This window comes from Bos mutus, chromosome 7, assembly GCF_027580195.1.
Source record: "Bos mutus isolate GX-2022 chromosome 7, NWIPB_WYAK_1.1, whole genome shotgun sequence".
Lineage (NCBI taxonomy): Eukaryota > Metazoa > Chordata > Mammalia > Artiodactyla > Bovidae > Bos > Bos mutus.
The window spans coordinates 46,033,381-46,059,021 of record NC_091623.1 but is presented as its reverse complement, the minus strand read 5'-3'; the positions used below and the strand labels follow the sequence as shown (position 1 = coordinate 46,059,021).

At 50.9% G+C, this 25,641-nt stretch overlaps 1 protein-coding gene across 1 annotated transcript; it reads right to left on the bottom strand.

Annotated features, from left to right (window-relative positions):
- Positions 1 to 1,256: 1,256 nt before the first annotated feature.
- On the bottom strand, positions 1,257 to 24,647 carry B3GNT3 (UDP-GlcNAc:betaGal beta-1,3-N-acetylglucosaminyltransferase 3). Its single transcript, XM_070373293.1, is given in 6 exon segments — positions 1,257 to 5,942; positions 5,945 to 6,236; positions 8,895 to 9,511; positions 11,181 to 11,240; positions 12,052 to 12,155; positions 24,598 to 24,647. Coding segments are annotated over 3 exon segments (1,116 nt in total). The 5' UTR covers positions 9,462 to 9,511; positions 11,181 to 11,240; positions 12,052 to 12,155; positions 24,598 to 24,647; the 3' UTR covers positions 1,257 to 5,685.
- Between the last annotated feature and the right edge of the window lie 994 nt (positions 24,648 to 25,641).

Genomic DNA, 25,641 nt, shown 5'->3' with positions numbered 1-25,641 from the left:
GGCACAAACAGAAATGAATGTAAAAACAGCTGACTGTTCATTTCAGTTCAGTTCAGTCACTCAGTCGTGTCCGACTCTTTGCGACCCCATGAATCGCAGCATGCCAGGCCTCCCTGTCCATCACCAACTCCCGGAGTTTACTCAAACTCATGTCCATCACTTCGGTGATGCCATCCAGCCATCTCATCCTCTGTCATCCCCTTCTCCTCCTGCCCCCAATCCCTCCCAGCATCAGGGTCTTTTCCAATGAGTCAACTCTTCGCATGAGGTGGCCAAACTACTGGAGTTTCAGCTTTAGCATCATTCTTTCCAAAGAAATCCCAGGGCTGATCTCCTTCAGAATGGACTGGTTGGATCTCCTTGCAGTCCAAGGGACTCTCAAGAGTCTTCTCCAACACCACACTTCAAAAGCATCAATTCTTCGGTGCTCAGCCTTCTTCACAGTCCAACTCTCACATCCATACATGACCACAGGAAAAACCATAGCCTTGACTAGACAGACCTTTGTTGGCAAAGTAATATCTCTGCTTTTTAGTATGCTATCTAGGTTGGTCATTACTTTCCTTCCAAGGAGTAAGTGTCTTTTAATTTCATGGCTGCAGTCACCATCTGCAGTGATTTTGGAGCCCAAAAAAATAAAGTCTGACACTGTTTCCACTGTTTCCCCATCTATTTCCCATGAAGTGATGGGATCAGATGCCATGATCTTAGTTTTCTGAATGTTGAGCTTTAAGCCAACTTTTTCACTCTCCACTTTCACTTTCATCAAGAGGCTTTTGAGTTCCTCTTCACTTTCTGCCATAAGGGTGGTGTCATCTGCATATCTGAGGTTGTTGATATTTCTCCCCGGCAATCTTGATTCTAGCTTGTGCTTCTTCCAGCCTAGCGTTTCTCATGATGTACTCTGCATATAAGTTAAATAAGCAGGGTGACAATATACAGCCTTGACGAACTCCTTTTCCTATTTGGAACCAGTCTGTTGTTCCATGTCCAGTTCTAACTGTTGCTTCCTGACCTGCATACAGATTTCTCAAGAGGCAGGTCAGGTGGTCTGATATTCTCATCTCTTTCAGAATTTTCCACAGTTGATTGTGATGCACACAGTCAAAGGCTTTGGCATAGTCAATAAAGCAGAAGTAGATGTTTTTCTGGAACTCTCTTGCTTTTTCGATGATCCAGTGGATGTTGGCAATTTGATCTCTGGTTCCTCTTCCTTTTCTAAAACCAGCTTGAACATCAGGAAGTTCATGGTTCACATATTGCTGAAGCCTGGCTTGGAGAATTTTGAGCATTACTTTACTAGCGTGTGAGATGAGTGCAATTGTGCAGTAGTTTGAGCATTCTTTGGCATTGCCTTTCTTTGGGATTGGAATGAAAACTGACCTTTTCCAGTCCTGTGGCCACATCTGAGTTTTCCAAATTTGCTGGCATAGTGAGTGCAGCACTTTAACAGCGTCATCTTTAGGATTTGAAAGAGCTCAACTGGAATTCTATCACCTCCACTAGCTTTGTTCGTAGTGATGCTTCCTAAGGCCCACTTGACTTCACATTTCAGGATGTCTAGCTCTAGGTGAGTAATCACACCATTGTGATTATCTGGGTCATGAAGGTTTTTTCTGTACAGTTCTGTGTATTCTTGCCACCTCTTCTTAAATATCTTCTGCTTCTGTTAAGTCCATACCATTTCTGTCCTTTATTGAGCCCATCTTTGCATAAAATGTTCCCTTGGTATCTCTAATTTTCTTGAAGAGATCTCTAGTCTTTCCCATTCTGTTGTTTTCCTCTATTTCTTTGCATTGATCACTGAAGAAGGCTTTCTTATCTCTTCTTGCTATTCTTTGGAACTCTGCATCCAGATGCTTATATCTTTCCTTTTCTCCTTTGCTTTTCGCTTCTCTTCTTTTCACAGCTATTTGTAAGGCCTCCCCAGGCAGCCATTTTGCTTTTTTTGCATTTCTTTTCCATGGGGATGGTCTTGCTCCCTGTCTCCTGTACAATGTCATGAACCTCCGTCCATAATTCATCAGGCACTCTGTCTATCAGATCTAATCCCTTAAATCTATTTCTCACTTCCACTGTATAATCATAAGGGATTTGATTTAGGTCATACCTGAATGGTCTAGTGGTTTTCCCTACTTTCTTCAATTTAAGTCTGAATTTGCCAATAAGGAGTTCATGATATGAGCCACAGTCAGCTCCTGGTCTTTTTTTTTGCTGACTCTATAGAGCTTCTCCATCTTTGGCTGCAAAGAATATAATCAATCTGATTTCGGTGTTGACTATCTGGTGATGTCCATGTGTAGAGTCTTCTCTTGTGTTGTTGGAAGAGGGTGTTTGCTATGACCAGTGCATTCTCTTGGCAGAACTCTGTTAGCCTTTGCCCTGCTTCATTCCGTACTCCCAGGCCAAATTTGCCTGTTACTCCAGGTGTTTCTTGACTTCCTACTTTTGCATTCCAGTCCCCTATAATGAAAAGGACATCTTTTTTGGATGTTAATTCTAGAAGGTCTTGTAGGTCTTCATAAAACCATTCAACTTCAGCTTCTTCAGCATTACTGGTTGGGGCATAGACTTGGATTACTGTGATATTGAATGGTTTGCCTTGGAAACAAACAGAGATCATTCTGTCTGCTGGGACTCAAACCCAGCCAAAACCCTGCTTGGGACTTGGACCCACGTGACTGGGATTTAAACCCAGCCAAAACCCACGATACCTGGTTTCAGAACCTAATGAAGCTCAGGCTCTTGATATCTCATCACAGAAAGAGTTCAGTGAGAGACAAAGAGATTTTAAGAAGTGGATTTAATCATATACAGAGAGAAGCACACTCCAGACAGAGTGTGGGCCATTGCAAAGGGTGAGTGCAGCCCCGGAATTTGGCGTGGTTGGTTTTTGTAGGCTGGGTAATTTCATATGCTAATCAGTGGGAGGATTATTCCAACTATTTTTGGGAGTTCAGTTCAGTTCAGTCACTCAGTCGTGTCCGACTCTGTGACCTTATGGACTGCAGCACACCAGGCTTCCCTATCCATCACCAACTCCTGGAGCTCACTCAAACTCATGTCCATCGAGTTGGTGATGCCATCCAACCATCTTATTCTCTGTCATGTGTGATGTCTTTAATCTGCCTTCAATCTTTCCCAGCATCAGGGTCTTTTCCAATGACTGAGTCTTTGCATCAGGTGGCTAAACCTTTGGAATTTCAGCTTCAGCATCAGTCCTTCCAGTGAATATTCAGGACTGATTTCCTTCACCTCACTTTAATTCTCTTCAAAGTTCTTACCACTTCTGGTAACTTCCTATTTCACTGTTCACAGGTTTGTTTTCTCACTATAAGGTGGCTCAGTGCCCACTGACCTTTCCCAGGGGCTGGAGGAGGAGTACAGGGCAAGGTGTGTAGCATACAGTATGACAGAAGGGGAACTTCCCTGGTGATCCAGTGGTTATGAACCTGCCTGCCAATGCAGTGGACATGGGTTTGATCCCTGGTCCAGGAAGATCTCACGTGCCATGGAGCAACTGAGCCTGTGTGCGCCAACTGTTGAGCATGCATGCCGTCACTACTGAGCCCATGCAGGACAATAGTGAAGCCCGTGCGCCTAAAGCCTGGGCTCCACAATGAAGAGGAGCCCCTGCTCGCCACCATTAGAGAAAGCCCTTGTGCAGTAACAAAGACCCAGTGCAGCCAAAAATAAATAAAATGAAATTGGAAAAAAAAAAAAAAAAAAAGCAGAGACACAAGGAAGGGGACAGAGGAAGGGGACAGAACTGTAGTCCCAGTGGGAGGAGGTGAACCCAGTGAAGAGAGGGAGGGCGGGTGGGAGGATTCACAAGGAGCCTGGCCAGCAGCGGGTGGGTCCAGTGTCCCATGCAGCTAGGAGCACTCTCTACATTGTGTCCCTCTTTCCTGAGCCTGCCACTAAACTGGCAGTGAGAATCAGTCTGGGGAGGTAATATTGTTAGGAGAAAGCATGCTGACTGAAACTGCCCACCCTGGCCAGGCACCATAGCAGCCATTTGCGTGAGTTATTTTATGACAGGAGGTCCTTGTAAGGTCCTTGTAAGGAATGCAGAACTAATAAGCCACCATCAACCAGAAGAATTTGGAAAAGGTCAAAAGAAGACATCACGTGTCCAACCACCTCCCAGAATCCTCGCTGGCATCCATCCTGGCTGAGCAATGTGGGCACCACCAGGAAGGATTCTGAGTCAGAATGATTAGTCAAAGGCAACCTCAACTCATGGGGAACTAACCCCATCGCCATAAAACCTGAGACTGTGAGCCACATGGCACAGCAGTTCTCCAGCATTCCCTTACCCTGCTGCTCTCCACCCAGGTGCCATTTCCCAACAAAGTCTCTTGCTTTGTCAGCACACGTGTCTCCTCAGACAGTTCCCTTCCAAATGTTAGACAAGAGCTCACTCTCAGACCCTGGAAGGTGTCCCTCTTCCTGCAACAATATGAGCTGAAGGCAATAGGGAGCCATGGAGGGTGTGTGAGCAGGTGGGGGGATAACGTGAGATCTGCCTGACAGAAGGTCTATAACTTCTTCTTCATCCATGCCCTATTTTTACTGGGGTATATTTTCTTCTGGAAATAAGATTTTAAGGATGAATGTAGACTGATCTGATTTAAAACTTGTAAATCACTGTGAAAACAAAAGACCTCAAATTCTTTTGTGAAACATTTTATTCCCTGAGGTCTGCTCTCTGCAGTGAGACCCCCCTTGCCACCGTCCCAATTCCTGTGAAGCCCGTTTCAGACACCTGTTTGAGGGTAGCAGGGTGGGGGGTCACCAGTTCACTTGGATCTCCTCAGTGGGAGAGACACACTGGGGTGGGGGCCAGACTGGGAACTTAGGCGTCCCAAATACCCGGATATCCCCCTTCTCTGGGCACAAAAGAGTGTGTATGCAGGACTTGGACCCAGTGAGAACCCCTCTGGCTTCATTACTCTTCCCTGAAACCTTGGGGAGCACAGATGTGGGTGCTGGGCCCTGCCAGGGACACCAGAAACTCTGAGCTCCCATAGCCTGAGACAGATAGCCGCCTCCCTCCGCTGCTCAATATTCCCACTATTAGAGCGATTGACGCCATAAACAGGGAGGAGGCAGTCACGTTCACAGCCTTTCTGGCCCCTCCCACCATCTGAGGGGTCCAAGATCTGGAGAGGCATGGAGAACAGTAACCCTCTCTCCCTAGCTGAAAAATCCCTCTCCCTTCAGCTATGTGTGGACCCAGAAGTTCTCAATTGGCCTTGAACCATGGCCAGAACTCACCTACCACAGCAGGTTCATGACCGAGAAGCGGCTGGCCACTGCTTAGGGTTCAGCCCGTGATGAAAGTTAGGGCTAGGAGGTGGGACATTGAAAAGGAATGGATGTAGCAGCAGTAGCTGGGACCTGAGCAGAAGTGCTTCTGCCCTTAACAGCCATGGAAAGAGACGGTCCCTCCAGCTGAGAATCTAGGGAGGAAGATGGAACATGGTCTAGGTAGTACCAGGTAGGTTTTGAAGGATGTGTAGGAGTTCACTGGCCAGATGATTCACTCATCAAGCCCTCCCTAGTACCCTCCTAGCTCCGCCTACTTAGGAGGACAAAGGTCTCAGCTTCCTGGATGGAAGATGCTGCCTTTTCCATAGGGATGGAGATAGTAGCCTCAAGGCTGGGGGCATTGACACCACCTCAGTAGACCTGTCCCCGCCTGCCACAGGTGACATTGGGCTGGCTCAATGCATCCCACATGAGCAGCATCTCATAGGGTAAGAAGCGGTGCACCAGCAACAGCTCTCGGTAGAAGCAGGGGTCAAAGGAGGACAGGCGGCTGGAAGGGGACTGAACACCAGCTGTGCGAATACCACTGTGTGAGGCAGGCTCCAGGCCCTCCTGCTTCAGGCACATGCCCAGGAAGACATCATCGATGGGGAAGAGGTCCAGGGTGCGGAGGCGTGGCGCAGGGCGGTGGCCGTGAAGCGGGACAGTAGGAAGCCACCACCCCCGCAGTAGGGCGGGTAGTGTTCCTCCTCCATGATCACCTTTGGCACGTAGTACTTGCTCCATGGAATCCGGATGGGGCCCACATCGTGGATCAGGTGGCCCACAAAGAGGTGGTGGTCAGGGTTGTGGCTCTGTAGGTAGGCGACCATGTTGTCTGTGTGGGCAAAGACGTCGTCATCCCCGTTGAGCAAAAAGCTGGCATTGGTGCACCGTGTCTTCTGCCACTGTAGGAAGAGCACCTGCAAGGATCGGGGGTGGGGTGGGGGGGTGGTAGACAGGGCATGAGGGCTTGATGCCTGGGCTATCGGCTTTGGGTCCCTATCGGCCACCCCAGTAGCCCCCAGTCAGGCTAACCTGGGTTCAATAATTCACTCTGTGGGATGGTCTTTGCAACCAACAGCCCCCTCTCGGTGCCTCAGTTTTCAACTTCCCAGACAGGACTTGTCATAAGACCTACCTCCTGGAGTGTTGGGGATCTTCAGAGATGATGCTTTGTAATGTCCCATCACTTCATGGGAAATAGATGGGGAAACAGTGGAAACAGTGTCAGACTTTATTTTTTGGGGCTCCAAAATCACTGCAGATGGTGACTGCAGCCATGAAATTAAAAGACACTCACTCCTTGGAAGAAAAGTAATGACCAACCTAGATAGCATATTAAAAAGCAGAGATATTACTTTGCTAACAAAGGTTCGTCTAGTCAAGGCTATGGTTTTTCCTGTGGTCATGTATGGATGTGAGAGTTGGACTGTGAAGAAGGCTGAGCACCGAAGAATTGATGCTTTTGAAGTGTGGTGTTGGAGAAGACTCTTGAGAGTCCCTTGGACTGCATGGAGATCCAACCAGTCCATTCTGAAGGAGATCAGCCCTGGGTGTTCTTTGGAAGGAACGATGCTAAAGCTGAAACTCCAGTACTTTGGCCACCTCATGCGAAGAGTTGACTCATTGGAAAAGACTCTGATGCTGGGAAGGATTAGGGGCAGGAGGAGAAGGGGACGACAGAGGATGAGATGGCTAGATGGCATCACTGATTCGATGGACGTGAGTCTGGGTGAACTCCGGGGGTTGCTGATGGACAGGGAGGCCTGGCGTTCATGGGTTTGCAAAGAGTCGGACACGACTGAGCGACTGAACTGAACTGAACTGAATGTACCAAGAAGTGCTTGAAAATTGTCTTATTTACATTTATTGCTATTCTTTCTCACTCTGCCTTGCCAAGCACTGCCATCACAGAATTACTTGTATGATTCTTATATAACATCTACTTCCCCTACCATGGTTCAGATGGTAAAGAATCTGCCTGCAATGCAGAAGACCCAGATTCAATCCCTGGGTCTGGAAGATACCCTGCAGAAGTTAATGACTACCTACCTCAGTATCCTTGCCTGGAGAATCCCATGGACAGAGGAGCCTGTCAGGCTTCAGTTCACGGAGTTGCAAAGAGTCAGACATGACTGAGCAACTAACGCTTCAGTACTTCCCCCACCAGACTCTGGACTGCCCCTGGGTGGGAGCTGTGTCTCTCCTATATGCCATCAGCACCCAGGAGGGGGTCAACACTTCGTAGACTCTGGATTCATGTTTGTCAAGTTGACGTTCATCACAGGCTGTTATGTTTTGCATTAAGAGGTTCTGGGTCCTCTGCCCACCTTGGCTTTAGTAACCTTCGTAACAACTATTGCTGCATGCCAGTACTTGCTCAGTGTCTGCCCTACCTTGAATCCTTAATACAATTTTAGGAAGCAGGTGTGGTCTTCAACCCCATTTACAGATGAGAAAATAGAGGCTCTCCAGAGAAAGTGCCTTGAGTAAGGTCACACAACAGAGATGGTGTATTGTTCAAGGTCTTGAACCCAGACCTTTCTGTACTTACTATGAGCAGGAATCTGCACTGGGTCTCTTTCAACCTGGATCTCTACTCAGCTTGCTCCACCCCTCCTACCCCCCAAGCTGGTTGGGTCCTTGGAGCCTTCAATTCCTCCTCTGAGCATGAACAAGATGACCTCGACTTCTCATGGTTTCTCTTCATCAGAAAGGTCTGTGTTGAATATCTACTGCACAGACCTGAGCCTCAGAGGGATTCAGACCAGAACAAAGAAACAAAGTGTGCTCTGTCTGGTGTTCCCCACTGTGGGAAGTCGCTCAGTCATGTCCGACTCTTTGCGACCCGATGGACTACAGCCCACCAGGCTCCTCAGTCCATGGGATTTCTCTGGAAAGAATGCTGGAGTGGGTTGCCATGCCCTCCTCCAAGGGATCTTCCTGAGCCAGGGATCAAAGCCAGGTCTCTTGCATTTCCTGCATTGGCAGGTGAGTTCTTTACCACTAGCTCCCCCTGGGAAACCCTACCTGGCACTGGCCTAGGAACTTTATAAATATAATATCATCTGAGGGACTTCCCTGGCGGTCCAGTGGTTAAGACTCTGAGCTTCCACTGCAGAAGGCGCAGGTTTGATCCCAGATGGAGGAAATCAAGATCCTGCATGCTGTACCACCAAATAAATAAATAAATAAAACCTCATATAATCCTCACTGTAGCCCTCAGAGGTGAATGAGTCCAATTAATATCCCATTTCCTTGATGAGGAAACTGAGGCACAGAGAAGTGAATGATCATCTAGGGCAAACAGCAAATAAGACGTTTGAACCCAGGTCATCAAGGCTTGGAAAGCCAGGCTTGCAAGCTCATACCACACTGTCCTTTCTCCCTGCCTTTCCTGGATAAAGAAGACTTCAGATCACTATAAGGACAGTAGAGGGGCTGGGGGTGAGGGGGATTCTGGTCTCTAGTACCCCTCAGAGGAGATGGTAGCAACTTCGGGCAGGAAGGACAGGTGGCCCCAAGTAGGTGACACCCCGCCCCCCCCGCCCCTCCCCCCACCACCACCCCCAGGCAACCTGCTTGAGCGTGAGGTTGAAGAATGTGTCATAGAAATCCCACTGCAGAATGTCCTCGTGTGTCCGCGCCTCCATGGCCAGCAGCCGGTTGACCTTTCGCGCCTCCAGCGGGTTGGAGTCGGTGCCCACCAGGAAGAGGCGGCGCAGCTGGACACCAAGAATCTGGCGCTCACGGCCCCACGTGCGCCGGACCAGCTCCCGGCGCTCGTAATTGCTGGGCGAGGACTTGATCACTAACAGCAGGAAGACAGGGTCCGCACACTTGTCGGGTGGCACTTCCTGGAGCAACGCGAAGTCGCGGCAGTGTTTGTACAGCAGGAAGTCGCGGATGTGCGGCGGCTGCCCTGCGAAGTCCGGCAGGGACATCAAGGAGGTGTTGGGCCGGCAAGAGGCGGGCGGGGCGCGGAAGTGCGGTGAGGGCCAGTCAGGAGCCTTGGGGGCGCGCGGCGGCTCCTTCAGGTGGGGGCAGGTGGGTGGTGACCAGTGCAGACTTAAGAGAAGGAGGGTGAAGGTGGCTAGAAGCAGAGCCAGGCCCGCCTCTTTCCGCAGGGGACGGGAACACCTCATTGTGGTCCACCGGAGTTCCGGAGTGGTCCGAGGAGACCCCTGGGGAGCTCCTGCAGACAATAACAGTCGCTGAAGGTGCCAGAGGGGCCAAGCGCTTTTCCCGAGCTACCTGTGGACGCCAGCGCCTGGTTGCAGCCTTACAGTTGCTCAAGTCGGTAAAATGCTGAAACCTACCCCGAGATTCCCCTGCCCCCCACCCCCTCCAGTACCCCATTTGGCTCTGACTGTTGCCCAGGGCCTACTGGGGATCAATATTTACAGAGAAAACAGGCACGGAGATGCCAACGGGAGCCTCCTAGATTCAGTGTGCCCAGAATCCTCGACATCCAACCTGGACCTCTTTATGTTCCAGCCTCAGAGATGGCTCAGGAGCCTCCCAGAGAAAGAGACAGAGAACTCCCCTTTTAGTAGCTGAGAGCTGCTGGGATCCTTTCTGCTTCCCTTTTCACTTGCCCCTCCAGGAAGCTCTGAGCTTCTGATATAACCATCACTCATTCTACATTCTGGTAGCAGGGCACTGTATGTGGGATCTTAGTTCCCCCACCAGGGGTTGAACCTGCTCCCCACTGTGGTGGAAGCACAGAGTCTTAACTCCTGGCCCACCAGGGAAGTCCCATGACTATTTTTAATGGTCCTGTGAGCTGAGCATGGACTTTCCTGATGGCTCAGTCGATAAGGAATTTCTTCCAAAGCAGGAAACTCAGGTTCAACCCCTGGGTCAGGGAGATCTCCTGGAGAAGGGAGTGGCAATCCACGCCAGCATTCTTGCCTGGAGAATCTCATAATCAGCGGAGCCTGGTGGGCTCTAGTTCATGGGGTCACAAAGAGTTAGACGTGACTGAGGGACTAACACACACTGAGCTGAATGAACATGGGCCCTGGCTCTTCACAGACCTCTCAGGCTCAGCATGTCTCAAACAATGCTATCTTCTTTGGCAAACTCCTGTTTCTCTTCTAAAGCCCATCTCAAATGATCCATTCTCTGGGCTCAAATGATCCATTCTCCTGGAAGCCCTCTTTGACCCCTCAGGAAGAGTCCTGGTTCCCTATTCACCACCTCTAGTCCCATGGCCCTCTCTGGCTCAGTCATGGTTCCATGAGGGTGTCTGTATCTGACTTTGATTTCTTAAGCCTGAGGGCTCCTTGAGGGTCCTGGCATTGCCCAGCATGAGGCAGACACACAGGGGAAGCAAGGAGTGTCTGAATGAATAATTTATGAATAAAAGTAAGTTCACTTAGTTTCTTTCTGGCAAACTCTTGTTCATCCATCAAAACCCCTCCTCCTAGAAGAGTTCCTTTCCCATATCTATGCAGAGCCCTTGGTCTCCTGTTCAGATCCTTTCCCAGGCTTCCCTGGACTCCCTTGATGTCCTTTTGTCTGAAAAGGTGGTATCTGTGCTGTGTTCCGGCCCTAAATGTGAAGATGAACAGCATGAAAATGCTAAATTAGACCCAAGGCAGGACCTACCGATCCATTAAACGCTTACTGGCTTAAACTGCCCCCTGGAGCCACATTCCTGGGTTTCAATCCCAATTCCGTCACTCCCTGGCTGTGTGCCCTTCATACCTGGGGCCTTAGTATCCTCAGCTATAAAGGAGACACGTGAGCAACCCCCAAGTCACTGGGTTGTGCGGGTGTGAGGAGAGCTCCTGGCACCTGGCACCTAGTGGGCATTCGACCAGTGTTTGTTGAATGACTATGTGAACCTCAGCATTTACCTCAGATTGCTTCAGGAAGTCCGTGCTGGTCTGGGGTCCCCTCGTTCTCCCCTTTGGCACCTGAAACACCGTAGGGCAGTCAGCAGATCCTCCTAGGCCCCTCCAGCTCTAAGCAACTTCAACCAGCTCTTCCCTAAGAGCAAGAGTTTCCCATCTTATCTAGAGCCACAAAAGCGTGCTGGTGCTGGGGACAGGGCTTCCTTCCCTGATCCATGAGGTCGTTTCCCCAATGTGCCCATCATTATCTCTGCACACTGCCTAGCCAAGGACTGTCTGGCCAGGTATGTCCCCAAGAAAGGGCTCAGACTCCACTCTACAAGTTCTACTGTGTGACTTTGGGAAAGAAGCTTGACCTCTCTGAGCTTCAGCATTAAATGGGAATTAACCCTATGTAAGAATGTGATTGGGATTTTAACCTCAAACATGCTGAGGACCTCAGAAATGGTCCTGCCTTAGGACCTCTGCGCAGGCTGTCTCCTCTGCCTGATTCCCCAGATTTCCACACATTCCCTGTCTCACCCCCTTCCTGTCTTTGCTCAAATGTCCCCGTCTCAGGAACACCTCCTCAGGACACATCGTCTCACTGGCAGCCCCTGATCCTCCACCTCAGCCCACTTTTTCTGTCTTCCACAGCGCTTTCCATCTTCTGAAGTGAAGTGAAAGTTGCTCAGTCGTGTCCCACTCTTTGCGACCCCATGGACTATGTAGTCCGTGGAATTCTCCAGGCCAGAATACTGGAGTGGGTAGCCATTCCCTTGTCTAGGGGATCTTCCCAACCCAGGGATCAAATCCAGGTCTCTGGTATTGCAGGCAGATTCTTTACCACCTGAGCAACCAGGGAAGCCCAAGAATACTGGAGTGGGCAACCTACCCTTTCTCCAGCAGTTCTTCCTGACTCAGGAATCGAACCAGGGTCTCCTGCATTGCAGGCCGATCCTTTACCAGGTGAGCTACCAGGGAAGCCCCTTTCATCTCCTAAAATACATGATAAAACTTTAAAAAGGTACTGCTTTTCATCCATCTTCTCCACCAGAACACGAGCTCCATGAAAGGTCTTGTTCACCATTCTATCCCCAGCCCCCAGAACTGTGCTTCGTGCATAGTGGGTGTTCGGTAAATGAGTATTGAATGAATGAATGAATGCTCAAATGCCAAAGATTCTGAAAAAATATTGACTCTTGGGACTTCCCTGGTGGTCCACTGGTTGGGACTACTTGCTCCCACTGCAAAGAGCACAATCCCAGTTGGAGAACTAAGATCCTGGAAACCCCACAGTGTGGCCAAACATACCAACGTATATATAGACTCTCAGAATGACTTTATACATTCATTCAAGCCAATATTTAGTGCTTGTCCTATGTGCCAGGCACCTCCTGGGAGCTGAGGACCCAGTGATGAACAGGCATGGGTTACCTCAACATCTCTGCCACTCTGGGACCCACACTCTCCAGGGGGGAATAAACACTAAATAAAAACGTCAGTGAAATGACTTGGGAGGAAATGGGGTCTGGTGTGTGTGGAGTGTGGACTTTGAGATGACATTTAAGTGGGATGTGAATGGCACAGAGGAGCCAGCATGGCTGAGGTCGGTGGATGTGGGAGGAGGGCAGGAGGATACCAGGGAAGGCAACAGCAAGTGCAAAGGCCTGGAGGTGGGGATGAGTCAGTGGAGTCTGAGTAGCTAGGGACCCTATCTGCTCGTGGCACAGAGCCTGTCTTATTGCTGTGTGTCCCCGGCTTGGCTGCCGGCCTGAGAAGGGGTGGTTTCATCATCTGGAGGGCAGGTCTGTGAGTCCTAAAAGGACATATCACAATCTTGGAAATGACAAATGTGATGCAAGAATGAACAAATCCAAGGACATTTTCCTGAGCTGAAGAGGAGCCTGAGTTCAGAGTGGACCACAAGAAAGGAGTGTTTCAGGCAAACCTGGCAGATTCCTGAGCTCCAAGGATGGGGGCAAAAAACTCAGGAGCTGCAATAGAAAGCCCAAGTCACCAAAAATCAGACGAGAGATGTCACAATGTTCTTTGGTGACACTGGTGGCCAGAGAGGCACAGATGCTGGAAGACACATGGGACCCCAACTTCTAACTCAGACACCTTCATTCAGAGGGTGAATTCATTTACAGTCTAAATCAGTTTTCAACCAGGGATTATTCTGCTCCCAGGGGATATTTACTGGGCAATGTCTGGGGACATTTCTGGTTGTCATGATTGGGGGAGGGTAGAGATATGGGGCTGCTAATGGCATGGAGTGGGCGGACGCCAGAGATGCTGCTTAAATGAACATCCTACAGGTCACAGGACAGCCCCCACAACAGAGAATGATCCAGTTCCAAACGTCAGTGTTGTCAGGATTGAGAAATCCTGGTCTTATTTAAATAAATAAGAAACGGAATAGAGAATTGAAAAGGAGGATGGATTCAAAGAGGGGAATGAGGGCTGGACACAGAACCTTGATATAGGTTTAGATAAATTCCCTGGATGGAGTATTTGAGATTTATTAGTGTTTTTTTCTATTTAAATAGAAAATCAAACCTAAATGGCCAAAGATCCCTTAGCTGGGAATGTGTTTAGTTCCCATAGCAAAGAAAAATAATTCAGTGAAATAGGAATACCTACAACTCAGCAGGCTTCCCTGGTGGCTCAGTGATAAAGAATCCACCTGCTAATGCAGGAGAAAGGGGTTCAATCCTTGGGTCAGGAAGATCCCCTGGAGAAGAAAATGGCAACCCACTCCAGTATTCTTGCCTGGGAAATTGCACGGACAGAGGAGCCTGACAGGCTACTGTCTATGGGGTCAGAAAAGAGTCAGACACAACTTAGCCACTAAACAAGAAAAACAATTCAGCCAAACCTGGGCATTGGGAAGGGGGAAGGAATGAGAAGGGATAAAATGACTAAGTGGCTCATATTACAGGGATCAGTGTCCGGGCAAAAGAGAACCTCTTGAGGGTGGTCATTTGGTTCTAATTAATTCCATTAATGCTTGTTCTTTTCCTTGCACTTTCTTTCCTCTTTACTTGTAAGAACTCTTTGCATATGAAACATTCACTCTTTGTTGGCTACCTGCATTCCCAACTTTTTCTTGCCAGATCTCTTCTTAAAATGGAGGGAGCTTACAGAGACTCCATCTCCCAGTCTCTGTGAGTCTCCTGACTGGGATCTGAGAGTTCAGGTTGGGAGCAGGGGAGGGGATGGAAGTTCATTTCCCCTTCTCCCTACACTAGACCTCTATTAATGCACCCCAGTTCTCCTTCCCTTTTTCATCCACCAAGGTCACCCTCAGTGCTGACTCATGGCCCCTTGAAACTTCAAGCAGGAAATATTTCCGAACTCACAACATCCCACATCCAGATTGGCATAAAAAAGAACCCCTGGGGCTCCCTTTCAGTCAGGCTGAGAGTACTGGGGATTCACTGATCCAGAATACCTTGCTGGGTATCTCAGTGGATGGTACCCCACGTGGTCCCCAATCTCCCCTTATAGGCTTTACTTTCTTAAAGAGGTAATGACCTCACACCTACTGTGGGAAAGACTGGGTCTTAGGGGCCCAGTTGGGGAATCCCTTGGTATTACTTCCTCCAAGCAGCTATGCAGCAATTCTGGGACCTTTGTTGGGGGGCTGGGTGAGAAGTCCTTCTTGGTGAGAAGTTCCTCTCAGGCCTGCTTTCAATTCTCTGACCCTTCACCCCACCCCAAAATTCTGCTGTCTACCCTCTCCAGACTGGGAAGGACCGGACTTGTGGAAACCGAAATAGCTGCTCACTTTGAAGTCTGGGGGTCTGAATAACTCTGGGAGAATCCCCACCCTCACTCCATAGCTGGGGAAGTGAAGCTCAGAGAGTCATCCTAAGGTGGCCCAGCAGGTGACTTGCATTGCCGCAGAAACCCACTTTGTCTCCAAGTTCTTCAGTCCTAAGAAGGGTGTTGTAGTCTCTTACCCCAAAGCACACATATGAAACATTCATTCATTCAACAAACAGATTCTGGAGGAACTGAGAAGCCTCAGCCCTGGGCCTGGCCCTCCAGAAGCTCTCAGACTTGGGGAGACAAATCCAGACACCTGTGGTTTCAGGTCTGGGCCAGAAGAATGGATTGGGGTATTGAGGCTGAGGTTTTGAAGGACGCATATGAGTTCACCAAGGGCGTTCAGATAGGAGGGTGAATGCAAAAGCAAGGAAGAGAAAGAAAACAGACTATTGCAGACTTCCTTGCAAAAGCAAGGAAGAGAAAGAAAAATCATGTGGTTTATTTGGTTGAAAAGCAGAATTTGGAGAGGGGTTGATTTCTGAGGCTAAGAGCTGGGGCCAGACCCCATAAAGACCTTGAATGCCAAACTGAGTAGTGGGGTTCTTTCCTGGGGGTAATAGAGAGCCATGAAAGGTATGTGAGCAGAGAGGCCCGATTCCTTGTTGAAGGGTCCCTCTTTGCTCAGAGTTGAACTTGGTGAGGCACTTCCTCTGGGGCATCTATTTCCTTGCTAGCAGAGGGAAGTACTGAGAACATGCCTTGCCCTATAAACACACAATGGGTCACTTTCTATATTAAGTAGCAGAGGGCTTGGCATACACTGACTATGCGGGGACAACCTCAGTAACCTTGGCTCATGGTCCTGGATCCTTTAATGCCCCCAGAACCCCTACTTACAGATGGGGATAATGAGGCTTAGCATAAGGCAGGATTGGAACACAGAATCCAGATGGGTGGGAACCCTGTAGTTCCCACCTGGACGTCCCTCCAGAATCTGTCACAAGGAACCCATGTGCTAAACATCTGATGTAGGACTGAGAACCTGGTGAGCAGGTGGGGCATGCTGGGGGGAAGGAGGGAGCAGGTGGGGGGGACTGGTGAGTGAACCTAGGAATAGGCAGTAATCCTGTTGTTTCACTTGTTGCACTGACTTGTGGGCCACAGAGTATTTACTCTGCACCTACTATGTGCAAGATGCTGGGGACACAGCCACGCCCAAGTCAGCCCCTCTCTTATGATATCAGCACACGAGGTGGTTCTTTTAGTTGCAACCGTGTTAAATGCTGTCAAAGACAAAGGGATCCGTGGCAGGGAAGGGACCGGACCAGCCTGCGGATTCCCTTAAGGATGAAGGGAAATCACGTGGGCAGAGCCCTGGGAGGAGGACATTCTAGGCAGAGGGCGCAGCAAGTACCAAGGCCCTGAGGTAGGCACAACTTCAGGTTTTTGAAGGGAGAGGCAGGAAGTGGTGTGGCTGAAGCGGAGGAGGAGGAGGAGGAGGGGGAAGATGAAGGCAGGGTTGCCAAGGATGGCAGGGGGAGGAGCAGGAAATGGGGCCTGGAAACAGCTCTTGTGTTGCCGGTGAGGAGCCATGGAGGGTGTGTGAGCAGGGGAGGGACAGAGACTGAGTTATGCTTTGAAGATGTTCCCTGTGGCTGCTGAGCGGGGAAGTGCAATCAGGGCCCCAGTTAGAGGTCAGGGCAGCAAGAATTTGGGGATCTGGATAGGGGCTGGCTGGCAGGGTTCAGGGATGTGGGTGAGTTCAGCAAACAGGATGAAGGGAGTAATCAAAATTTAGAACCTGAGTCTTCCCCGGAGGTGGAGTGGTTCAGAGGCTGTGCTTCCACTGCAGGGGGCATGGGTTCAGTCCCTGGTCAGGGAATTAAGATCCTGTATGCAGCGCAGCGTAGCCAAAAAAAAGAAAACAAATTGAAACCTGGATGTGGGGGAAAGAGAAGAATGGACCAGGCAGAAGAAAATGTGGGAGGTCTCTGAGCCTTTCACAAGGGGATGTTATGGGACAGCAAGTGACCCAGGTACAGGGTCTGGGCAAGAGCCTTTGGCACACGATGCCAGGTACACCAGGAAGACCCCCCGGGTATCTGATGGATGAACACATCAGTCTATTGCTTGCACTTGGCAGGGCCTCCTCCCTCTAGCTCATAGTGCCACTATGTAGAGAGTGATAGCAGTGATGTCCAGGCTGACTCTCAAGGCCCATCACCCAACCCCACACTGCAATACCAGCCAATCCTGCCGGGGGCTGTTTGCCTTCCATGCACCACTGCAAGTTCACCATCACCCAGAGCCTGCTTATTCCACTGCACACGGCAAAGCCTCTTGTTCCCCCTGACTGAGACCCATGGCCTCTGCCTCTTGCTGTTCAGTCGCTCAGCCGTGTCTAGACCTTGGTGACCCCACGGACTGCAGCACACCAGGGTTCCCTGTCCTGCACCATCTCCCGGAGTTTGCTCAAATTCACGTCCACTGAATCGATAATGCTCCCCTCTCTTGGGTGCTCTCAACCCCCTTCTCCCCCCGCCCATGACCTCTGCCCCTTCTCCTCCACTCCAGCTACACACAACCTCTGGTGGCTCAGACTGTAAAGAATCTGCCTGCTGTGCAGGAGACCGAGGTTCGATCCCTGAGTCGGGAAGATCCCCTGGAGAAGGAAATGGCAACCCACTCCAGTATTCTTGCCTAGAGAATTCCATGGACAGAGGAGCCTGGTGGGCCCCAGAGTCCATGGGGTCACCAAGAGTGGGACACAACCGAGCGACTAAACACACACGCACTCAAAACCCAGGCTTGACCCTGCCACAGAGCCTTTGCACCTTCCACTTCAGATGCCCTTCCCTCCTGCTCTTCCCCCTGGTTCTCCTTGATCTTCAGGCCTCCGTCCAACATTATCTCCTTAGAGAGGCCCTGGCCTCCCAACTAAACCACCCCACCTTGGCTCCACCACTGGACAAATCTACTCGCTTCTTTCCTGTTTATTTCCCCAGCCAACATGGAGTCCCAGAAATGGGGCCCAGCGTCTAGGCACTCACAGCTCAGTCCCCAGGTGACACTTGCTGCTGTTTGTTGTATGGGCAAAAATACTAATGATAATTCCCGTATCGGCTATTTCCTTGCGTGTCGTTTCAGCCTAACCCCATGGCAGACAACGACTGTCACCGTTCCCTACTCAGGACCCTAGAGGATGCAGTGATTCAGTCCTGGTAAATCAGCAAGCCCAACCGTGGAGCCAAGGGGGCAGGACCAAGAAGCACTGAATATCCCTGACTCCTTCTTAACATGTGAAAGGGCCAAATATTCCTGGCACTGAAATAGATTCACGGTGTATTTAATGAGCAGGAAGTGTTAAATATGAATGACCACTAACTATACAGGAGACACTCAGTATTTATAAGACATGAAATAGTTATAAGGCAACAATTAAGAGTTGCAAGGTGCATTTGTTATGCATTAATGAATATGCATATTATCATAATTGTATTCGACTGTTTGCGACCCCAAGGACTGCAGCCCATCAGGCCCCTCTGTCCATGGGATTCTCCAGGCAAGAATACTGGAGTGGGCTGCCATTTCCTTCTCCAGGGGATCTTTTCTACCCAGGGATCAAACCTGGGTCTCTTGCATTGCCAGTGGGTTCTTTACCAACTGAGCCACCAGGGAAGCCCTAATGAATATGCATGTTATCATAATGAATATGATATGGACCAGCCACTAAACAGCCCCGAGGCACCAAGAGACATGCTCACTGAACAGTATTGATTCATTGCATATATACATACACAGTACTTCTTGTTAATAACTTATTGAAAATTCATGAGACACTAGATGTGCAAAAGAGGCCAATCACTCAGCAGAATTAATTAGGAACCCCCACTGGTGAAAGGTTGTTGTTGAACCATGAAAAGATGCCTGGATTCTTGGCCTCCGGAGGAGAAGAATTTAATCCGGGGCCAGAAACAAGGCTTGATCGCTCAGAGCTTCTGTGTAATAAAGTTTTATTAAAGTATAAAGGAGATAGAGAAAGCTTCTGACATAGGCATCAGAAGGGGGCAGAAAGAGGATCCCCCTGCTAGTCTTCAGCTGGATGTTATATAGTCACTAGCAGTCTGTTAATTAAAGAAAGAAATGTCTTAAAATTCAGAATGGCACCAGGCCCCTCATCCATAAGATGTATTTTGGAATAATCTTGGCACCAGATGAGTCATCCTGGGCTGTAAAAGGATTGACTTGAATCTTGTAGAAGGGCAGATTACCATACAAATAGTTTCCTTTACATAGATTAGGGGACAATGTCTAACACACTGGTTTGTCAAGTAGGTTCTGAGCCATTAGGCAAACCGAATTGAAGGCAGAGTCTGGGGTGAATGACATTAACATAGCTTAAGACAAACATTTTCATAAGAAAAATACATCGGTTAACTCAAGGTTTGAAAACTTGTTAACTTCAGGTGAAACCAGGTGTCATTATGGCAACACAGTATTTTAAGAGAAACCTCCTTTTAAATTTGTATGGAGAAGGCAATGGCACCCCACTCCAGTACTCTTGCCTGGAAAATCCCATGGATGGAGGAGCCTGGTAGGCTCCAGTCCATGGGGTCACTAAGAGTCGGGCACGACTGAGTGACTTCACTTTCGCTTTTCACTTTCATGCATTGGAGAAGGAAATGGCAACCCACTCCAGTGTTCTTGCCGGGAGAATCCCAGGGATAGAGGAGCCTAGTGGGCTGCCGTCTATGGGGTCGCACAGAGTCGGACGTGACTGAGGCGACTTACCAGCGGCAGCCGCAGCAGAGAAGGAAAAAATATCGCTAGTTTGTTTCCTTCTGTCGCTTAAGATAGAGAAAAATGTCTGACATTTGCAGCCTATCTCCTCCGTTTGGACACTGCTGGCCTTCCTGCCTGTTACCCTCTCACTGGTAACAGTGCTGTAGCCCCCATCCTCTGTCTACACCCCCAAGCGGCAGCCAAGGTGTGGCAAGGTCCGGGCATGTGTGGGTCCAGGCACCTCTATTCTCCTCACCTGTTCTTGTCACTGTCCCTTGGGAGGCCAGGAAGACAGAGAGGCTGAGACACACGTGCTTAGTCACTCAGTCGTGTCCGACTCTTTGCCACCCCATGGACTGTGGCCTGCCAGGCTCCTCTGTCCATGAAGATTCTCCAGGTAAGAATACTGGAGTGGGTAGCCATGCCCTGCTCCGGGGGATCTTCCCAACCCAGGGATTGAAACCAGGTATCCTACACTGCAGGCAGATCCTTTACTGTCTGAGCCACCAGCGAAGCCCTGGGACACGTGGGGAAGTGAGAATGCCACACCATCCAGGTTAGCATCCTTGGGGGTCTGGGCCAGCCCCGCAGCCCCACCCGGCACTAGTTCACAGATGGTGAAGGCGTGCCTGGCGCCAACTTGGAGGTCATGTCAAGGTGATTTCCCACACGAGACTCCCAACTTGCAGATGAGAGTACTGAGGTTTGAAGAGGGTGAATCCCGGGTCCTTCTCCAGACCTGTCAGACACACAGCCACCTGCCCCACTTCCTACCCTCCGGTCCCGGGTGCTCCCAAACAGCCCAGGCCCTGGGCTCCGTTTTTAAGTCAGGAACATGAGGGCTCAGTCCCCTCGCACCCAGCAGGTGTGAGGACCAAGAAAGCTGATGCTTCGGAAGCTGCCATGGTGGCCCCTGGGAGTAGGAAAGCCTGACCCAGCTGCTACTGGCCATCTGCAGACTGGGCAAACAGCTGTCCCTTCCCACTCCAGGCCTCAGCATCCCCTCTCTAAAGCCGCCTGGTGTCAGCTGACCACTCATGGTTACCCTCAGCCCGTGCTAAATATCAGCCACTGGGGCTTTCCTTGTTCCTCCTCTCCCCAACAACCCTCAGCTGGCATCTGTATGGGGATGGGGACCTGAAACATTCTGGGGTGACAGGAGAACCCGATTTGTATATATAGCCCTCTGAGCCCTGGGAGAGGCTAGAGGACCAAGCGGTGACTTTTCCTCCAAGTCACACACACAGTTATGAAGTGCCAACATAGTGCCAACAGTAACAATATTAGAGCAGCACCAGCTATTGATATGACTTGCACACTAGTCACATCTGGTCAGCTCTGAGGTGAACACCCAGTGTATGTATACCAGGCCCTACTCTAGGTTCTAGGCACCCAGCCAAGTCGAGGGAGACAAACCACTGTTACCGTTGTCAGGGAGGCGATGGGCTAATAGGGGACAGAAGTAGCGATTAAGACAATTTTCCAGGAAATCCCAAGGATGGGAGTCGGGGGCGCTTGCAGGAAAGGGTGCGAATCGCTGGCCTGTGGATGGGCCTCTGTAGCTCTCAGTGAGCCTCCCAGGGAGGTCCCAGTTCCTGGGGTGGGGATCAGGTGAGCACAGAGAGGGCATCCACTTACCAGAGGCCAGGCTGCTGGAATTTGAACACTGACCACCTGGACTGTGGGTGACCCCTCACTGGTTCATACCAGTTTGGCCTTCCAGCAATGATAGGCTGGTCCCTTTTTACAAGAACCATGGGTTGCTTTTGTAAACAGGAATAAAAAGGAGCGAAAGCCCAGTAAAGATAATTTCTAAGAATGGCTCATTATGAGCTGACATTGCTTACCAGCTGTATGAGTGGGTTTTATGCAAATATACGCCCAACATTCACTCTGGTGAACCCCTGGGTGTGGAAGAAAGGGTGGGAGGGGGCAACACATGCCCTTTAGACCCTTGAGTCCTGTTTCCAGGTCCCAGGGCTCCTAATGGATGACTCATTGAATGAGCCAGCCCTCACCTGCTGCAGAAACTGCCCGGGGTATCTGGGATGAGCCCAGGAAGGATTCTGAGGCTGGACATAGGCCCCTGATTAAATGCCAGCCCTGCCCCCGGATAAGCCACAAAGGGCATCTCTGGGCTCATTTCTTCAATGGGAAAACTGAGGCTGGGGGAGGCAGGCCATGCATCACAGATCAAGGCTTCAACTCTTCCCATGATCCAGGGCTGATATGGAAACTGAACCCCTGGGAACCTTCTGAAGGACTCTCAAACTAGGTCAGGGCCCTTTTCCGGGCCTTGTTAATTTCTCGCATGCAACGATCAATAAATGTCATGAATGAGAACATAATCAAAGATAGAGTTAACATGCAGGTCTTGCAGGCAGCCTTTCCACCTGCATTGCGCACCTGCGCTGGGGTAGGGCTACGTTAGCGTCATTTCGTTTCCTAGGAGAACTGAAACACAGAGAGGTCAAGGAACTCATTCAAGGGAGGTTAAGTGGTAGCCCATTCCCTGCCTTTAACCACCACCTGGTGGGATCTCCTTTAGTTTGTGATGTTGGTAGTGAGTTTCCCTATCATGGGGGTCAATCAAGCTGAACCAGATTCCCATCAGGTGGAGGGACCACAGTGCATCCTCCTGGGGTCATGGGGGCTGGAGGGCAAACTATTGTCCCACTCTGAGCCTCAGAGGCCATTGGCAGGAAAAGAAGACTCAGTGACACCTTATCTCCTCCCCTTGGGCTAACCCAGCCCAGCCCTAGGGTCCCTGGGCCAAGCCGGCTTGTCTGGATTCCCCACGGTCTGGCTTGGAGGAGAGAAGCTCCAAGGCCCCTCCTCAGAGGTGTGTGGCCCCTCCCCTACACCCAGAGGATCAATCTTCACACTCTGTTGTTAGGGATCAATCTTCACACTCTGGGCTGAGGGAGAGGTGAAGGGAGGGTGTCTGGGCTGGGCTGTGCAAACATGAGCTGTTCACACACGCAGCTAAGAGGTGGGGGCCCAGTAGCCTGACGCAGGGGCCACACCTCTTCCTCTGGACTCTTCAGACCTGTCTGGCATGGTGGCCACCTGGGAAGGCAGCTATACTCACCATTATACCACCAATGCTGGCGGCCACCTTGGGAACAGACAGGGCTGTGGGAGAAAGCTGCGGCCCCAGTTGGAAGTGTGTGGCTAGTCGCTCAGTGTCAGACTCTTTGAGACCCATGGACTGTAGCCCACCAGGCTCCTCTGTCCATGGGATTCTCCAGGCAAGAATACTGGAGTGGGTAGCCATTCCCTTCTCTAGGGGATCTTCCTGACCCAGGGATCAAAACAAAGTCTCCTACATGGCAGGCAGATTCTTCACCATCTGAGCCACCAGGGGAAGCCCATGTGGCCCCAGGGCGAGTTCCAAATCCAGCAAACTTCCCCTGGGTCCTGAATTCCAGATTTGGACAAGGAGGCCCTGGCCCAAGGGATAGGGGATAAGGGTAGGGGTAGGGAGAGGGAGTGGAGAAGGCGATGGCACCCCACTCCAGTACTCTTGCCTGGAAAATCCCATGGACGGAGGAGCCTGGTAGGCTGCAGTCCATGGGGTCGCTGGGAGTCGGACACGACTGAGCGACTTCACTTTCACTTTTCACTTTCATGCATTGGAGAAGGAAATGGCAACCCACTCCAGTGTTCTTGCCTGGAGAAACCCAGGGATGGGGGAGCCTGGTGGGCTGCCATCTATGGGGTTGCACAGAGTCGGACACGACTGAAGTGACTTAGCAGCAGCAGGGAGAAGGGGCAGGAGAGGCCGGGGTAGAGGGTCGGGGGGAAGGGGAACAGGTCCTCAGTTTCTCCATCTGAAAAGTGGCCATAAAAAAAAAAATCGGGCCCAGAGGGAAAGTTGGTGGAGAAGCCATAAAGATGGCTAATGATGCAATGTAATAATTATAGTTACTAATATATTCATGGGGATGGCTAGCTTTCTGTGGCCCCACAGTTTGGCTGCTGCTCTTATTTCACCTTCACCACAGTTCCACATCATGAGCCCCACTTGACATACAGGGAAGCCAAGGCTCAGAGACATACAAGTCAGTTGCTTGAGGTCTTTCAGTGGCCAGAAGCGCCCCCACCATAAAAGCTTTTGCAGGCTAACCGCTCAGGCATCCTCGTGGAAGCTAGGTCATTTTGCTGCCCCACAGAGGGGACACTGAGGTGCATTCAGAGAGCAGGAGCAATCAGAAGCAAGCTATATAGCCAGGCACTGGCTGACCTGAATGAATTAGGCCTGAATGACCAGGACCTGAATGAATCCCAAAGGCAACTGTGAGCTGGGGTCCCACGCGGGAACCAGGTGCAGCGCCTGGCAAGGCTGTTGCTGTTTCTGCACAGACCCTCCCAATCAGCGTGCTAACAATCTCAACAATAACGATAACAGTAATAGTAATGGCCAGCGTGTACAAAGCGCACTCCACTCTTCGTTCGGTTCCCACTCTGTCCTAAGAGGAAGGCGGGAGGTGGGGGTCCAGGGTGGCTTCACTTTGTGCACCACGGCTGCAACGGGACACTTACAGGATCAGGGGCCTCGGTGTCCCGCCATTGCCCAGGCGTGAATGAGGCTTCCTTCGAGGCCAGGACTGATTCGGCCGTGGGAAGCAGGCGACTACTATTACCGATGGGTGAGGGCAACAGGGTTATTGAGACCCGGGGCTCCAGGATCTCCCCCCATGGGATCCGCCCCCATGGGATCGCAAGAGTTGGTCACGACTTAGCGACTAAACCACCACCACACTTCAGGGTACACGCAGCGGGATACCGCGACCCCAGGGACCAGTCCAGGTTTCCCTAGAGCCCTGACTCCGCCCCTCCATCAGAGTTCCACTAGATCCTCAGGGGCCCCAGTACTTACCCCTAGACAACCGTCCAGCCTCCGACCCCTTATCCTGCTCCGGAGCAGGAGGAAGAGTTTCACTTAAGCGCGAGGCCCCGCCCTTCCAGGCTTCAAGCCTCCGGCCGGACCCCACACCCTAGCTGAACCGCGTTCCAGGAGGGCCGGGTTGGTTTTCCGGCCGGCCCCGCCCCTTCCCTCCCCGGCCCCGCCCCTGTCCCTCCACTGGCCGGATCGCGCCAACCCCGCGGCTTCTAACCTCCCCCGACCCTATCCTGGCCCCAGACCCCATTTGAGGGAGCCTGGAGCCAGAGAGTGAGCATTCCGAGGCTGGAGATACGCAAGAGGCGCCTTCCTATCTCTGGCAAAGGGCCCCAGGATTGGTCCAACATGTGTTCGATAAGAAATTATTAAGAGGGTGTGTGTGTCGAGGGGGTGGGGGGGAGCAAGGAGGCGAGTTGATCCCAGTGGCTCTTCAAGGGGTTACAATATTTCAGAACTCCATAATCTATCCGGAGCCCCCAGACGTCCGGGTGCCGCGGGCTGGCATTGGAAGATTCTTGAGGTTGGGGCTGGCCAAGATGCGAACCCTGCCTGTGCTGCGTTTGAGTGTCTAGAACTTTCTGGTGTTGGCACATTAGATGGGTCGGGTTGCGGAGGAGAGCTCCAGTCCACAGGTGTAAGCCAGGTGGTGATTCAAGCCATCCTCTACTTCCTCCCCCATCGCGATTTTCTCCCTAGGAGGAAGAGGAGCAGGTCCTGGCTGCACTTCAGTTTCCTCATCTGTAAAATGGAGGAACTACACCCGGGCTCGTCCAGCTGGGACAGGTCTGGGGAGCAAGGTCAGCACAGAGCAACTGCATGAGCTACTCTGCGGGAGTTGAAGAGCGATGACATTAAATGTCTGCCTCAAATGGGGGCATCAGATCCCTGGGTCGGGAAGATCTCCTGGAGAAGGAAACGGCTACCCAATCCGGTATTCTTGCCTGGAGAAGTCCTTAGACAGAGGAGCCTGATGGGCTTCAGTCCATGGCGTCGCAAAGAATCGGACACAACTGAGTGACT